Raw genomic sequence first — 18,232 nt, forward strand, 5'->3', positions numbered from 1 at the left:
TGCAAAATCTAGGATTTTTGTAGCTTCCAAGAAGGTCAAAATTGCAAGTCCGAATTGCAAGAGATCAAGTTGCAAGATCAAGTTGTTGGAAGAGCAAATATTTTGATTTGACTTCATTGCTCTTGGGAAACATCATCTTGCTCAATAGAGACCTCCTGAAGAACTACCTTAGGGTTTCCACAGTAGCTACAAAGTTGGAGTTGCAGGATGAAGCAGCAGGTCGAAGTTGTATGGTCAAAGTTGGGGGTCGAAGGTGTAGCTGGAAGCTGGGTGATGCAATTTTTTTCTTGAAGGGCTGACTTGGTACTTGGAGGAGGACTTGGTCTAGGATTTGGGTTTTTGTTGTCTCATTTGAAAAATTCTGAAAGACGAGGAGATTTTTCTAGGTTTTCCCTTTGGAGGGTCCTTTCCCAGACTTGAAGCCTAATTTTTGTGTCCACTGTCTTTACTATTTTGCTCTTGATAATGTTTGGTGAAGAAAAACTAATAAAGAAAAACTCAAGAAGATAAATAGAGATCACAAGAAATTATTAAGGTTAAGGAAAATCTGTATTAATAGCTGCCATATTGCATTTTCCAACAAGTAGTACCCTTTGCATTTCCCCTTGAGGAAGTATTTGTTAAGTTTCCCACCAGGTCTTTCTTGGGAGAAAATAAATAGAGAAGGAGTTTTGGCATGAAAATAATATCAAACTGTTTTTAGATAATGATAAGTTGCAGGAGTTTTCTTGGAAAGAATGATAAGTTCCAGGAATAATCCTAGACAATATAAGAAGGCAAGGATAATGATAATAGATAATGGTAAGTTGTAGGAATAATTCTACACAATGATAAGATTGCAAGGATAATAGTAAGTATCTATACATAATGATGAAGACGGATTAAGTTCCCTATCTAAAGGGGTTAAGATGTAACTTTTTGGCATCAAATGAGAAATAAGGATGCGTTGAATCCAATGCTAATAAAAGACTAGTGTAGTGTGTTTCGGTAGCTGGTTGTACATGAGGAGGATATTTTAATTAAATTACAAATCTGTGTAATGTCTCTGGGTGTGTCCATGTGATGCTTTTAAATTCTGTTGGCTCTAAGATGCTGGTTGTGAAGTTCATGCAGTTGCTTCTTGTTGCAGGTTATTATAGGCCACAAAGGAGATGTGGTCTGTCTATGGGGTAGACAGCAAGGAGTTCAGAACTGGTGTTGCTTCATAAGAATCGTTTATAGTTTAAATGTTCTGATTATTTATCCCTCTTTTTCGTACCTTACAATTGTTCATCATCTCACTAGGACTTGAACCATTAATTTTTCATAAAATTGCAAGTGTATCCAACTGCTTGTCAAAATTATGGTTATTACATTATAGAAAAAAGTAAAAGAAAGGAAAAGCGAGAAACAACAGGGTAGAGATATCATAATACCTGTCTTAAAATTTCCTCCGCATTATCATAGTCCCCCTTCCTGGCAAGAGACTTGGCCTTGTATACGGCCAAATCCAGGTTAATTTCCAGAGGTGTGTCATATCTGGCTGGAATTCCCTCTGGCGCTGAAATTGGAGCTGTTTTAATGAATTCAGATGCACTAAATTCATTTGAACCTAAACCTGTACTCTCCGTATCAGCATTTTCAAGTTGGCTAGTCTCGAACTCAGGCTTCCTTATAGCTATGGATGGCACATATTTATAATTTTTCTTTTTCTTTGGAGTAGAATATTTCCTGATACTAGAACTTTGAGCGTTTGAGTACTTTTCCTCAGCCCCCTCAAGGGTACCAGCGTTGCTCTTTTTCGTACAACCAATGGAAGTCGAATTGCAATTCCTCAGAGTGACAGTGGCTTCTCTTCTGATAAGAAAGTGATGAATGGAGGATTCAGATACAAACTGAGCTTCGGTTCCAGTGGCTGCTAAATTGAAACCGAAATCGTAGGGGCATTTACAAGTTTGGGTACTCTTGCAATCAATTCCATGACATAAATGTGAAATGGGTTGTAAGGAAATTCCGTACATTGCATCACATCAAAGCTCCTCCTCTCCCCTCCAGTTTCAGCTTTCACTTGGCTAGCACTTCATGCTACTTTTAACATTCAAATGTAAAAAGCTTTATCTTATCCACAAATGGACACGCTTGGATTTAAATTTCCTTTTCCCGTGTAGTTTTAGAGTATGGGTGTTCATAAATTTGCCACGTGGACATGTTTTTGCATTATAAATTATAGTATCAACTGAAAACTCCTATGTCACCTATGAAGTGAAATATATTATTAGTATAATGCTGGTTTCGTTTCCACATATAATATAATATAATATAATAATCATAATCAGTTCGTTTTTAATTTTACGTTACTTTGTGTTTTATTAAGTATTTTACAAAATGGAGTTTCGTTTTTAATTTTACATTAGTTTGTGTTTTATTAAATATTTTAGGAATGAAGTTTTATAAGATATAATAATCCTAATGAGATTATTTTTTATTTTGTATTAATTAACATTTTATTAAATATTTTAATGAATGAATTTTATTGAATCAAAGTATATACCGTGAAACTTCAGATAAATAACATTAATGAAAATATGTTACGGGTAACTTTAAGACACAGTTTCAAAAGGCCAAAAAACCCTCCATAAATTTGTGTCCCCAAAATTTAAGTATCAAATTTAGTAAATAGAAAATGAGGACTCAGTGCCAGCTGGAGTGGATTTGATGACCCTAACTTCCTTTTGGAGAGCAAGTTAGTTTTACTATTATGTTTCATGTGGATGTGTTGGATTAGTAGATCTTCAAAGAATTTTTGTATTTGTTGACCTTTTGGAGAGCAAGTTAGCTTTACTATTATGTTTCATGTGGATGTGTTGGATTAGTAGATGTTTAAAGAATTTTTGTATTTGTTGAATCCTTTTTTGCCAAGGTGAAAAATGAGAATTGTGCTTGTATTTTTCAGTTAATCAATTAGATAATAAGTGTGGAATGAAGTTTTATATTAATAGTTTGTTATATTTATTTATTTATTTTTATAATGAGTGGATTGATTGAAAGTATTTTTATAACTATATTTTTAATTTTATCAGAGTTTTAATTATTTATAATCATTTTTAAGTTTTTATATTTTTAATTTATTCAATTTTCATTTTCATTTTATAATAAAATTTCAATTTTATTTAAAAGTAAAATAATACAAAAATCAAATTTTAATAGATAATAGAAAAAGAAAGAAAAAATAAATAAATTATTTAATATTTTACATTAAGTAAATATTTAATTATTTAATATATTAATTTTGTTAGATATGTGTGTGTTTTTTTTAATTTATAATTTTTTAATTGTTTTGGCTTTTGTTGGACACCTAATCCTAAATGGATTAGTGTGGAAGCTGAATAGACTAAGTAGTCCAAGAGACCTTGGGATGTGGAACCCAACGGTCACATGTTGTACTATAAACGTATATTTCTTGTTAATAAAAATTGTACTCTCATGATTTATCATTCAGATTATTCTTTCTCCCATGTGTGTCTAACATGGGATCAGAGCAGGCGATTACTGGTTCTGCTCCAATTTGAGCCACTTGTTTTGTGGTCTCTATATATATGTCAGTTCTGCCCATTACCTGAAACGCTCCATTAATTCATTTTCTGCCAGAAATCTGCTGCCTCTTCTACCTGACCTCTGGCATTGTATACGCTGCACCTGACTCTGGCTATTTTAAGACTCTCTTCTGCGTTACCTGACCTCTGTCTGCCATTACCTGCGCTCTCTGTCCATAAACGCTCCATTTAAAAGCGTTGCTCCATACAAAGCCTGCTCCGTACAATACGCTGCTATTACCTGCCTGTCAGTTGTCTGACCTTTTCTGTCAAACCTGATATCCTGTGTAAAGATACTGCTTTTGGCTCCCATACGCTGCTACGTTTCTCTGCGCTCAAATCATCTCTATCTTTGCTCCTAAAATTATAGTGGTTTTATACTCTGCAATATTCTATGTAACGCACTATCCTACCTGCGCCTGTGTGACCTGCACTCCTGGAATTCTAACAGTCTTTATGGAAATAACTGTTACAATTCCAGCTAACAATCGAATGTGCATCGATCGCATACATTTCTCCACAGGCTCCATACTTCTCCTGAAAAGATCCATATTGAGTTCCTCGAAGCGAGTTCGAGTAATTATGGCATAAAAATCAATTCCTTCATATAGAGAATCAATCTCAATCGTTGTCTGTGTAGTAGAAGACATCGTTCTTTTTTCCCTCTCACATGCTTTTCTCAGCCTGCAAAGAGCTCTGGCATTCCCGCTGATGTCTTTTCTGTGCTTTCTTTTGAATTCTTGCACAAAGTGATAGTCGAACCCCCGACCAAGACGACATCATCTATTTGGCTCTTGTCCATCTAGCATCTCGCATATTTGATCAACTCCCAATCTGTTCACAGTTCCTTGAGTTCACTGTATGTTACATTGCTTTCTATTATTTCCGTTGTAGCACTTACATCAAAAGAGATACCATTCATGGGTGTTCCCAATGGTTGAGATTCTTCTATCTGAACTGACAAATTTGATTGCATTGGCATTTTCTCCTTAACATAATCTTCTGAATCACTCAATGGCAACGAGAACCAAGGTTTGGAAATAGCGTGATACTGGTCAGTGAAAGAATCATCACCTGTGTCAAACTGTCGTTCTCATTCATTCATATACGAAGTAAAAGTCACACTCATTCATTCATATACGAAGCAAATTCTAACAGGTCGGTGCTCTTTGGATGTTATCGATTTTAAATTTCATACGACCTGAGAGTCGTTGTTAGCTGTTGTCACTGTTCATTTATTCGAAATAAATAAGAGAAGGCAGGCTCCCCAAAAGGCAGAAACGGTCATTTTCTCGTTTTTCTGGAAGCCAAAGATTCAGCCGTCGTGGACTCCGATTTACTTGTGTGGCGTCCTTCGAACAAACCAAACTCTACGACTAATGAGAACGTGGACCCACTTTCCAGATGACGTGCATCGATCAAATGTCTCACAGTTACGCAAGCTGGACGTGCTGTCCCTAAGTTGTTTGGTTTAGATGTGCTCAGTTTCTCCGCAGAAAGAGCAACCGAATCAGATGGTTGCACCAGATTCTCTTGAAGCCCGTCTGCATCTTTAACTAAGCCCTTGCGCTACTGCCCATATACTGCCATCCTCCAGCGACATCACACCTATCCACTACGCTGTGCCAGAATACTACACTGTTGGAATACTACGCTGTCTCATTCAAAAAAAAAAAAATCGATGTATTAAAACAGATGTGTTGTTCATGCGTGGAGATGTGCTGAGCGTGGCGCAGCGGAATCGTGGAGATGTGTTTTGGAAGGGATCATGGACTACTTTTGAGAGCATTCTTCATTTTGTGCTAGCACGTCTTGCTTATGGTAATTGTCTCTTTCTGAGTAAAGTCAAACCTTAAAGTTCTCAAAGAATGCTTACAGAAATCAATCATAACTCAAACCACGCATAGTTTTCTGTGCTACTCATTTTAAGAACTGGAAATGAAATTACGCTCAATGATGCATCTGTATGGTAGCATATTCGATATGTTGGATCAGAACTCACCTTGACAGATCTGCCATTTTTTGCTTTAACATTTCCTATTTCGGCTACCAATCACCACCATCCTTTCTGGTTACCAAATTACATTTACGCTGAAGTTTTATATGCCCATTTAGATGTGCAGCAGTCTAGCTTTAGCAGTAATGCAGATTTGAGGCAACAGACTTGTGTCTTCTTGCAAAGGATGACAGGGGCAAAGAGCATCAACAGTATAACGGCTTCTTGAAATGTAACCTTAGCAAAAGAAGCTTCAGATAGAGTTGGCAAGCATCAAATAGAGGTTAGCAAAAGAAGGCATACTCAAGCAGTCTGTAAGTGATTGATTTTTAATTGGTTCCCTAGTTTACCCACAAGCAAAGCCGAATTATAAAGTGTTTGTGTGTGGTACTTGGAGGAACTCAAACATAGTTACCGAGTTACCTAATATATTGCTGCTGGTTGGTCTGTTGGTATTCTGGGTCAATTTCTACCATACCAGAATGAGTTTGTCACAATTTGGATGTCATTGAGAGGCTGTTTGTGTGGTTGTATATTCTTCTCATTAGTTGATACTGAAGTGTTGATATACGTTGAAGAGTGAACGAGTATTTGAAGGATCCAATCAAGTTTGCAGTTGTTGCTGCTCCAGTGTAGCACTGTATTTAAAACTCATTATAGTGCATTGATTCCTTGATTCCACTATTGCATAAAGAGTTTGGTGGGCTGATTGTAATCTTTTATGTTGCACACTGATCATTTGCTGACATTTATAAAGGATATTGCAGTGACATTGAATTGTGAGTGATTGTTGCTTCTTCTTCACTGGTTGATAGTTGTGATCAGTTTCTTTAATGTATAAGATGATGAAGAAAATGACCAGACTTGATAATGCATTAGAGTTGTTAAATACTCTAATACATTCCACTGTTGATGAGATGGTTAAGATCAACAAAACCTCTTTATTCAATATTAAAATATGTCTACAAAATGCACAGGAGAATATTGAGTTTTTGCAGCTTGAGACAAAGCTATAGCAAGAAGAATTAAAACAGTGGAGTCATCATTCTGAACCTGTTTCTGTTCAGAACAATGAAACAGACTCCCATAAACAGCGAGACAATATTGTTGAAGTTCATTTAGATCCAGTGCCCAATAAGGTAGCAGCTGTACATGCAGATGCAGAAACTTAGTCTGCACTTCCCAAGCCCATCATCAGACCTTGGGAACAGCTTGTCCACAACAAGCACAGAACTGGTCTTGGATATGACAAGGACTTGTCCTTTCATATTCCAGATTACCCAAAGCCCATTCAGTTTCAAAGTGCTGGATTCATTCATGACAGTTCACCTGCTTCTCATGACAGTTCACCGCCAGTTATTCCAGACTCTGCCTCTCTTCCACAGCAACAACAACAACAGATTATAAAATGCCAACACTGTGACCGAGTTGGCCATCTGAAAGATCACTGTTTTGATCTTCATCCATGTAAGAATTGTCATAAAACCAGCCATTCTTCACACAGATGCTTCAGAAACAAACGTCCTGTAAGAACAAAGATTCATCTTGGATGGATCGCTTCTTGGTAATGGGCATCAACAGCCAAGAAGATATTCCAAACACATGTCAGAACTAGTTCCAGAGTATTGAACAGTCTTGCAGTTGAGTTTTCTCCATCATCTCACCTTGTATCTGACAGGGGGGGAAATGATGGTCATCTACAAGCTTCAAAGCCACATCAAGCGAGCCTGAGCCACAACCTGCCACACCAATTTCAGAGTTGTAGTCAGAGACAAAGATGCCCCTGAGCATGCCTTCAATTGGCCATCTGGGACACTTCCTCTAGCAAAAGACTTCAGCTTCTTGCCAGTTTCGAAAGAATTCCAGGAGCAAAATTGAGAACACTTCCTCTAGCAGAAGACTCCAGTTTCTTGCCAGTTTTGGAAGAGTTCCAGGAATTGCATTAAGCATTTCAGAGTTGTTGGTCATCCTTAAACCATCACAGGTTGAGACTTCCCTTTTCAGGTTGAAGTTCTCCCTTTTATGCGGGGTGAGACCTCCCTTTCATGGTTGAAGGTTTCCCTCTTTAAAACAATAGGAGCACTTCCTCTAGCAGAAGACTTCAGTTTCTTGCTAGTTTTGGAAGAGTTCCAGGAACTGCACTAAGCGTTCCAGTGTTGGTGGTCATCCTTAAACCACCGCCCTTTATACCAACATTTCAGAGAGCACATTCAGCCTTGTGCTGCCATGCATTTTTGCACATTTTGTATTACAGCTCTCTTCTTGGACTCATACATAACCCTTCGGATTAAGGGGGGGAATGTTGGACACCTAATCCTAAATGGGTTAGTGTGGAAGCTGAATAGACTAAGTAGTCCAAGAGACCTTGGGATGTGGAACCCAATGGTCACATGTTGTACTATAAATGTATATCTCTTGTTAATAAAAATTGTACTCTCATGATTTATCATTCAGATTATTCTTTCTCCCATGTGTGTTTAACAGTGTTTCTTTCTTTTTTCTCATTTTCAAATTATTTGTCACTTCTATTTTTAGGATGGAGGTGTAATCTTATTATTAGTCATTGTTGAAGGCCATGATTATGCAATCACTTTAGTCATTTACTTACATATTTGTTAATGTATAAGGTTGAGTAAATAAATAAAATTGTGATATATTCAAATTTTACTTTTTATATATTTATTGGCCGAGAGAAAAGTAATGTCTTATTGCAAAAGGGCAATTATTGAAATGAAAAAAAAAATAGAGCAAAGAGAAATACCCAAAAAAATTTAAAAGTCGAAACTAAAAGACAATAACACTAAAATAAACTAAAAATTATTAATAGAAAAAAGTTTTTTCATTTGTTTTTTTCTTCTAGCTAATTATCTTGTGAGGATATTTTTACAACATTATATACATTAATGTGTGTGTGACTTCTTACTAGTTGCACAACATTAATAGCTAATACATACATTAAATAGTGAGAATAGATCCAATTACATTATAGCTATTATGAAAAGATCAAATTACATTAATGGCTAAAATATATTGGATAATACTAATAGATCCAGTTTTATGATGGTGTAAATACCTAATTTACCAATGATAATTAGCCACATGAATTTGCTTTTCAGAAGATATAAATCTCTTTTTGCTTTCAAGACAAAATGTTCAATCCTCCTTTGTAGTAATTATGAGTATATAATTATCTTTTGAAAAAAGTGTAATTAATCATATTAAGTTTGACTATTCAATATGTTTTTTCTAATTTCTCGATAGGGACTAAGTCATGCAACACTTATTATTTCTTGGCTTTACCAGGAATATAATTATTTATTATATGTTTTAGATAATGATATATATATATATATATATTTATTTATTTAAAAGATGGAAGTTAAAAAGTACCTTAAGAATCCATCCAAGCAATGTTTCATAAGTGCCTTGAAACACTAGTGCACACTCGTCATGTTTGGTCTAAGCTTCATCAAGGAGTTGGCTTCTAGAGGGGGGTTGGGCTTCTAGAGGGGGGATCCCACCCCCCTATAGACTTAGAGGAACTAGCCTTTTGAGCTATTGGTTTCCTCTTTTAGGAAATCTTCAAGAATACAAGTATCACTATTTGTTAAGTGAGATCATAAAATTTCAGAGATAAAATTGCCCCCTTCTATATTAAAGTATAAGGCTCTTCCCTTAGCATAAAGAGGTTTTATTGGTCAATTTACTAGAATCTATCCTTGTCTTTGTGCTATAGAAGAACGGAACGTACCATTTTTTCATAATAGGTGTATTTGTGCTTTCTTGTTTAAGACAAAGGAGGATAGAGATTTATAATAAAAAATTGGCCTTATTTCTTTGGAGCTTGAGGCATGTATTTGAACCATTGGACACCAAACTTTAATCCAAAGCATGACACCCCTTCAATGGTTCTAATATGGTTGTGTCTTCCTTGTCTTCCACTCCATTATTGGGACAATGATGGAATCCAAAGTATCGGGAATCCATTGGGATGATACATTGACAAGGTTGAATATGAGGAGAACATGTATACCTATGTGTGAATATTTGTAGAGGTTGATCTAGAAAGAGGCCTTCCATAGGCCATTATTTTAACCTTATATCAATGACAACATGAAAGGAAATTCCTTATAAGCACAAACCTTATGATGAATACAGGAAAATTGCTAAAGACCATAAGAGAAACACCTAAATTTACCAAACCAATGCTAGATAAAGAGGAGCAATGACAGATAGTAAAGAGAAAAATGAGATCGAACTCCAACCCCAGCTAAATTCCAAGCCTCAACGTCAAGTACTTTGGCTTAATCTGGGTCAAAGATCCCCTAGTTTCAGACTTCAATAAAGTAAATCCCTCAAATGTTCACTCAAACCACCTAAAGTTGTTGAATAGTGAAAAAGGTGGCAACCAGCCAATTCTTTCCAATAGATTTGAAATCTTGTCACATTAAGAGAGAATACCATTATAGGAACCATAGTAAATCCGCGTGTGGTATTAGGGATAATAATCCACAATAACAATAGAGACACCTTTAGTCAAAATAATAGAGATACCTTCTATGTAAGAGGAAGATCAAGTCTCAAAGAGAATATGAGAGATTAATAACACTAGGGTATGGATATAGCCTCACCCAATATTAAATCAAAGTGAAAATACCAAATGGCACTTGAGAAAGAAAGAAACAAGAATCGAAAGAAAATCCTCCCAAGAAAACATGAAGGAAAATAGTGAAGGTGAAAAGGGAAGAAACAACTAATATGTACAAGTTGATGGGGACTTAAACGACAAGAGATAAATCCCTAGCAGCTAGAATGAAACCCACAAGAACTTTGAGAAGCAACCCACCATTGGTAGGTGGTGATCTAAATCCCTCATCTAAATAATTTTGTCTCTTGAAATTGTAGAGGATTAGGTAGAGGAAATAAAGAAGCAACTTTGAGGGATCCAATAAGAATAAAAAATCATATCGTCCTCCTTCTCCAGGAGACTAAAATTAAGGATTTAGGAGCATTGAAGATCCTGAAAATAGTATTGTGTACTAGTGAAGGAGTAATAGTCAACTCAAGAGGAGCCTTGGGAGGGTTATGCACTCTATGGAACAAATAGGATTGGTATTTAGATTTCACCTTCCAAACTCAACACTAGATTTTAACAAAACTTTCTCATCTCAAATATGGAAAGATAATTAATGTCTTCGACATATACAGGCATGCAACTAACATGGAAAGAGAGAATTATTGGAGGTCTCATCTAACATTGAAAGACTCAAACATGTGAAAATTAACATTGTAGCACAATATTTCAATATGGTTCTACATAATAAGGAGAAATGAGGGGGTAGCATTATTAAAGGCTTGTTTAGAAAAAATATGGAGGATCTAATAAGTGAATTAGACATGGTAGACATGAAACCATGTGAATGGAAATATACCTAATCAAACTAAAGGATAGGGCCTACATCATTCTTGCTAGACTAGATAGATTTTAAGTGCAATGTGACTTGCTTCTTCATGATTTCATAATAAATTCAAGGATTGTTCAATCGACAGTTTTTTAGCACAAACCTATAGCCCTTCATCTTCAAGAGTCTCCATATTATAGGCCCATCTCATTCAAATAGAATCCTCTTTAGTTGCAAGATCAAGAAGTATCAGATCACATCATCACGGCTAAAATATATGGATCACAAGCATCCCTCCCTATATCTAGGAGCAAAAGTTAAAATTCATGAAAAATGTTTTGAAAAAACAAATAAAAACTTATTATTCCTCATCGTCAATTGAAAAAAAAGAAAGTTGAGATACTAGTTAAAAGAAACACAAATCAAGATGGAGAATGAATATGTCATTGTAGAAAATTAGGTGGCCCGCACATAAATTCACCAAAAATTGTAAAAGGCCATCAAGAATGAAGAGGAGACATTGAGGTTAAAGTCAAGAATTTTATGATTTAAAATAGGGGACCAAAGTGTGACCTACTTACAAAAGCAAGCCAATGCTTGAGTTGTTTGAAATAACGTCAAGGAAATTGCACAAGATGTCATCGATATCTGAGACTTCTACGATCTAAAGAATTAGACCTACTCTCATTTCGACAATCTCTTTACTGAAAGGATGGTGTGGACCCTGATGTCTTTGTGATCATTCTATAAAACATACCATCAATTGTCTCAAAGGAGTATAACTCAAATCTGGTGAAGCCTATAGAAGAGGAGGATATTTTAAGTGTCATCTGGGACTTCGAACCCTACAAGGCTCATGGGTGTGACATGTTCTCAATACCCTTATACATATCCTTCTAGAGTATGATAAAACAAACCTCAAAATAATCCTATAATATGCGCAAACATGTAATGAACCCCCCTCCTAATCCCCTACAAAGCACAGGTTAGGAGGAGGATAGTTACTATGTTGATCCAATATCCAAGGTGTCGTTATGTAAATGGGGTCTAAAAAATTCGTTCTTTTTTCTTTCTACTTCTATAAAACTTCACATAAATTTTTTCATTACATTCATCTCGTCAAGACGATTCTGGTGATATAATATTTCACCCCAATCCAACCCCTAGATCATAAATTATGGCATGTCAAAGCTTTCAATTGCTTAAACATCCTCCTGCCACATGGTAGCCCAATTAGCGCCCTACCACCCCTTGGTGTGGTCTTAATAGCTACCAACTTGAACACAGGTTAGGAGGAGGATAGTTACTATGCTGATCCAATATCCAAGGTGTCGTTATGGAAATGGGGTCTAAAAATTTCGATCTTTTTTCTTTCTACTTCTATAAAACTTCACATAAAATTTTTCATTGCATTTGTCTCGTCAAGACAATTACGGTGATATAATATTTCATCCCAATCCAACCCTGGATCATAAATTACGGCATGTCAAAGGTTTCAATTCCTAAACATCCTCCTGCCACGTGGTAGCCCAGTCAGCACCCTACCACCACTTGGTGTGGTCTTAATAGCTACCAACCCGTTCACAGTGATACACACACACACACACACACACACACACACACACACATATATATATATAGATATATGTATGTATGTATATATGTATGTATGTATGTATATGTATATGTATATGTACATATACATATACATATACATATACATACATACATACATATATACATACATACATATATATATATATATATATATGTGTGTGTGTGTGTGTGTGTGTGTGTGTGTACACACACACACACACACATATATCTATATATCTATATATGTATATGTATATGTATATGTATATGTATATGTATATGTGTATATATATATATATATATGTATATCTATATATATATATATATATATATATATATATATATATATATATATATATATATATATATATATATATATATATATATACACACATATACATATACATATACATATACATATACATATACATGTACATATGCCATGACAGCCTACCTCACTGTATATACATAACCAATGTTTCAATCCCACCATTCATCCAACTGTTCACATCATTGCAATGAGATCAACGGTCAACGGTTGGTTTGTGATGGGTCGATGTGCTCAACCGTTAATCCGTAAGCACCCCATTATAATCATGGTTCTAGCCGAGGTTTCAAGGTCATCATCCAATGGTCCACAAAGCCTCCACCCATCTGACAACCAATAATAATTACGCTAGCCCCCTCCTCCCTGCTACTGTCACAAGGGGGGGTGGCGGTTGTTGAAAATCACCTTTGCGGTATAATCGCTAGAGAGAGATCGATGGCTTGTGCCTAACAACATGTTGTGGCCCGCATATAAGTTTCCCTATGCATATTTCGGCCTACCATGTCATCTATGTCCCATCATCCCCACACTCTTCTCATATGCTCCTCCTTGCACCTCTAGGATGGGACTTTCAAGACATGTCCTTCCGATCCCATCCTCTCGACGGTCTCCCTCGCATGCATGTTTATTAACCATTAGGGCTTATGTGTATTGTGGGGATTCATGTCCCCTTTTCCCATTGATCCACCATTTCGACTTGATTGCCATCACAACCCGTTGCCTTGTCACCCTTTTTCCTTTTGAAAGTGCCCTTGAAAATATTTGGAGTCAATACACCAAGCTGGCCTATCTCATGGCTCACTCTACACCAATACAAATGTGGTTGGTATTTCATGGAGGCCACTATGTCCCAGCCCCACGTCATCTCATGCTTCATAGCAAGCTCCTCCTATGAACTTATGAGATAATTTTCGATGGAATGAGTTTTAGCGTGGGATCAATCCCAACCAATGAGATTGCAGCAGGGATCACATGGAGGCCACCATGTCCCATCCCCCGTCATCCTATTCCTCCACTCAAGCTTCCCTTTTTAACTTACAAGGTTAAGGCTTTAGGGATGATCTAACATATGGGCTCCACTCTAGACAATGGGAAAACTCTTTGCCTCTTAGTTGTAAGCCTAGCTGGCTCGGTTCCCTATTATCCCTACCGCCTTGTGTTGTTAATTTAAAGCTCCCAAGATGTCGCCTCTAGGCCACATCACCTTCCCTTCGTCCAATGGAGAGAAGGAAAAATCACACCACCCAATCTGGTGCTTCCACAATGTGGCTCTTACCAGGACCTCCTGATAAGGTTTAAGGAGCAAGTCTATAAGGACAAGTCTCATGCCTATACTCACAGAAGATCCATTCACAGTAGAACTTTGCCCATAGCTCAACTAAGGATGTTTTTCCAAGTTTCGAGCCATAAGATATACGCTCTTTCTTGAACCTGGTGGTTTTCATAACCAATCCCTCCATTCTACGTTATGCGCCTTCCACGCAAAGACTCAAACATGGCTTTCATATGGTGGTTCTGCAACTGCCTGGACTTGAGCTAAAATCCAATAATGGCCATGAAAGTTTACTGAGGCACCCACTAGTGCTATCCCTCCTAATCTTACAACAAAACTTCCTTATCTGAATCCACATAATTTGTATTGAAGAACACTGATCAGGGACTTGTCCATTCAAACCAGAGACTCATCAACCATGTCTCTTGAGGTTTTATAGTCCCTTAGGTCCTATGTGTCCTCTTGAGATCAGCTATATCTTGGACTAGAAATCTGCAAGTCTCCATCAAGGACCAACTAGGCACCACAAGCTTATAATAGACACCGTGAAGTACATGGTGCCAAAAGGACCACACGAATATTTCCATTCCTCAAGGAAATGAGGATTCCTCCCTTTGAGTTTGACTTCAAGCATCAAGCTTATATATAGACATATGATAAATAAGATGGTAGACCTATGAACACTCCCTTTTTAGGGACAGGGAATCCCAGGAATAGTTGCACCAATGGTTGTCAACCACCCTCTGCCGCAAGCTTGGTGACTTTTGAAGAGCCTCCAACACTCATATTGCACGTTGTAATGGTACGGACAATTCAGGAAAGAAGCTGCCACAACATCTCAGTGTCAAGATGATACACAAGAGATGGCTTTCAGCTAAATAAGGTTTCGTATTAATGTAACTAGGGAAGAAATGCATCTTGTAGAAAATACAAGAATAAAATCAATTCAATCCCTCTTTTGAGGTCGTTCTCTATTCAAGAATGCACACAGATCCTCTGGGTCAAATCTTGGTCAAGCAAGAATTCAGAACTAAAACTAGGGCACCTATCACAACAAAATAAAGAAATACTGCTCATTAAGTTAGGTAAGGAGGAATTTCGCAGCATTATTACAATGCAACGCAACAACAACAAGGGATTGCAACCAACACCTTAAGCACATTACACACATACCCTATCAAAATAGGTGGTCTTCAATGTAACCATCAAATCGTAATAAAAGGAGTTCTTATGTTAAGGGTTTTTTTATGATTTAATCCATATTCTTACAGACCATTCCAATGCCTTTAACATTGCACATTATGTTACTCTTTTATATCACATTAAAAACACAATCATGTATTTTTCTCAACAACACCATTTCAAACTAGATATGTAGTATACATTCATTACCATGTAACTAGTACACCAGAGCACTTATCTGCTAAACTTTTGGGCAAATGAATCAGGGAATATGACTCTATTGACTCTATGATTTGGAAAGAGTGAAGACACTGACCCAAACTGAGGGTCAACACTATGGGAAAAACCAAGATCAACATGCATAAAAAATAAATAAGCAAGTTAATAGGCCAACGAGGAGAAAAGAGGAGGAATCCTCAATTTCACCACATTGCAACATAAGCAACGGTCATGCAAGCTTGAAACCTTGTAGTCATCATATTACAATAAAGAAAAATACTCATGCTAAACATTGTTGTAATAGTCAATATTATTTACATGTTATTTCAGTACCTTCAAGCATTAACACAACACATTTGTCACCCCCGAGAAATAATAATAGTATAGGTATGCTTCCTACAAAAATAACATCATCTAAACTAGGAATGCAAAATTGTTTTATTATGAGTAACAAAACATAATCAAACTTATCTTAAGAAATGTAGGAATGTTCCAACTGAGAGTGGGACTCTAACTCTCCACCCAACTGTAGACAAGCTACAACCACTATTACTTGTAGTTTTCACCCCCGAGTCAGATTCCAAGGCTTGAGGTAGAGTGATTTCAAAGGGAAGCCATCAATGAATGCACAGTCAAACCAGAACACCACTAGGCCACCCTGCCTTCATCCCCAAGGCAAACCATGGTTTTATTTTTGTGTTGCTTAATCCCAACCCATTACAATAGAGCTCTTCAGTTGGCTTATGGCTCTCTTCAATGTCCAACAATGCAATTCGAGTTGCTACCCTTCTGCCTCTTCTTCTACAGTTCTAAAAGCACCACTTCCTCTGCCTCTTCTTCTACAATTATAAAAGCACCACTTCCTCTGCCTCATTTGCAACTTTTGCATGCCAGTGGGGATTTTTTTCCCTCTATGTATGTTGTGTTTGTATATGTTCCTCCTTCCTCCTCCAAAGCACATGTTTTCTGGATTTAATTCCCCCATTTTCTCTCTACCAACTGCCTTCTTTTTCCTGATGTCACAACAGTCCCCCCCTCGTCAACAGTGCATCCCATGTTGCCTTAATGTTTTTTGTCTTGTTATTGCTTGCTATGGGGGTCAATGAACACCTGTCCCTATCCATTTTCTTCCAATTAATTTACGGCATAAGCAACCCACTCAACCAACCAGGACTAATATTTAAAACAACAATTCCTTCAAGAAATCTCCTGCCTTAAGCAATGGAATATATGTCCCTCTCTCAATCTTTTAATTTATAAAAGTATTACATTGCATACATGAGGATAAGCAATTGGGCTATTATAAAAATGCTTGTAAAGTTAGAGGTACTTCATTCCCTAAATTAATTTTGAAAGAGGCTAACCTATCTTCATTTTCCATGCGTTGTCCCATTTCCCTTTGGAACTTGTCATAAAAAGTAATGAAGAAAATCATAGTAACTAGATTGAAAATAATGTTTCTTAAGATTATATCAGAAAATCAAGGAGGGTTTATGCAAAATAGGTAAATAGTGAATAATATAGTGTCTATTCAAGAAGCCAATCATTCTGGTCAAGAGAATAAATAAAAATGGACGATGATCAAGACATCCATGGCCAACACTTTCAATCAAGTAAGACATTCTTATTTGTTCGATTTCATGAATAAATTTGGATTATACTCTTTTTTCCTCATATGAGTCTTTTCCTACATAAGTGCTTCTTGGATTCCTCCCTTGGCCAATGCTCGACCTACATCCTTCTTCTAGGGAACTTAAGGTTTGAGGCAAGGTTCCCCTTTGTCTCCAATCTTGTACATCATCATGGATAATTCCTTGCGCTGAAAATTGGATGTAGAGATCAATGTTGGAAATATCCATAGCATTAAAATGACGTAGGGAGCCAAGAGCTGGAATCACTCCCAATTTGCAAATGACACTCCTCTTTTAGGGGGAGCTTTAACTATAATAGCAACCGAATTTAAAAAGGTGTTAGAACTTTTCTATAGGTGTTGAAGGAGGATTAATAAACCATCAAAGAAGTCCATTTCTAGGCTAAAACACAAATCTTCAATATATATACTCATTTATAGGATTTTGCAATTCTCATTTTCTGAAAAATGGGCTTCCTTTAAAAAGAATGCATATTTTGCTAATAAATCCTTCCTCCCAAACATGTCAAAGTGTCTTGGAAAATATTAAAAGAAATAATAATTAATGGGGATTGTAGTGGTCGAATCTAGTAGAAAGAATGATCTTGATAATGTTTATCCTCTAAACCCTCCCAATTGTCCAATCCTCAACTATGTCGACCCATGTGGGAGTTATGCAGCAAATAGGTAGTGAGATAAGGAACTTTTTATGGCAAGGGGAGAAGTTTAAATCCAAAATATTCCATTTGTTTACTTGGAAAGTCATCAAAGCACTAAGATATAGAGGGATCCAAGGGATTAAAGATCCATCCATCATGTATAACGTAATGGATGCCAAACTAATATGGAGACTAATAATAGGTAAGCTTGGCCAATGGAAGAAAATTCCATGGAAAAAATATTTCCAAGGAAATAGAAAGAGACGCATTGAAAACATAGTAGAGAATAAAAAATGAGCCCACATCTAGAAATTATTAAAACATGTAGCCCTACTAATCCAAACCATGGTCACCTAGATTCCAAGGAATGGGTAG

General features: G+C 36.6%; 1 protein-coding gene across 2 annotated transcripts in view; it reads right to left on the reverse strand.

Moving 5' to 3' along the window:
- The window catches only part of HCF107 (high chlorophyll fluorescent 107), a 434,314-nt gene extending 432,221 nt beyond the window's left edge, over positions 1 to 2,093 (reverse strand). For both annotated transcript variants that reach the window (XR_016266887.1, XM_089459467.1), the window contains exon 1: positions 1,416 to 2,093. Coding sequence is in view for 1 of the 2 variants with exons in the window: in XM_089459467.1 (XP_089315593.1) it covers positions 1,416 to 2,000 (585 nt within the window). In the remaining variant the exon portion in view is untranslated. The remainder of the gene's footprint in view (positions 1 to 1,415) is intronic.
- Between the last annotated feature and the right edge of the window lie 16,139 nt (positions 2,094 to 18,232).

This window comes from Pinus tabuliformis, chromosome 7, assembly GCF_031772625.1.
Source record: "Pinus tabuliformis cultivar Carrire ecotype Pingquan chromosome 7, CPIR1, whole genome shotgun sequence".
NCBI classification, from domain to species: Eukaryota; Viridiplantae; Streptophyta; class Pinopsida; order Pinales; family Pinaceae; genus Pinus; species Pinus tabuliformis.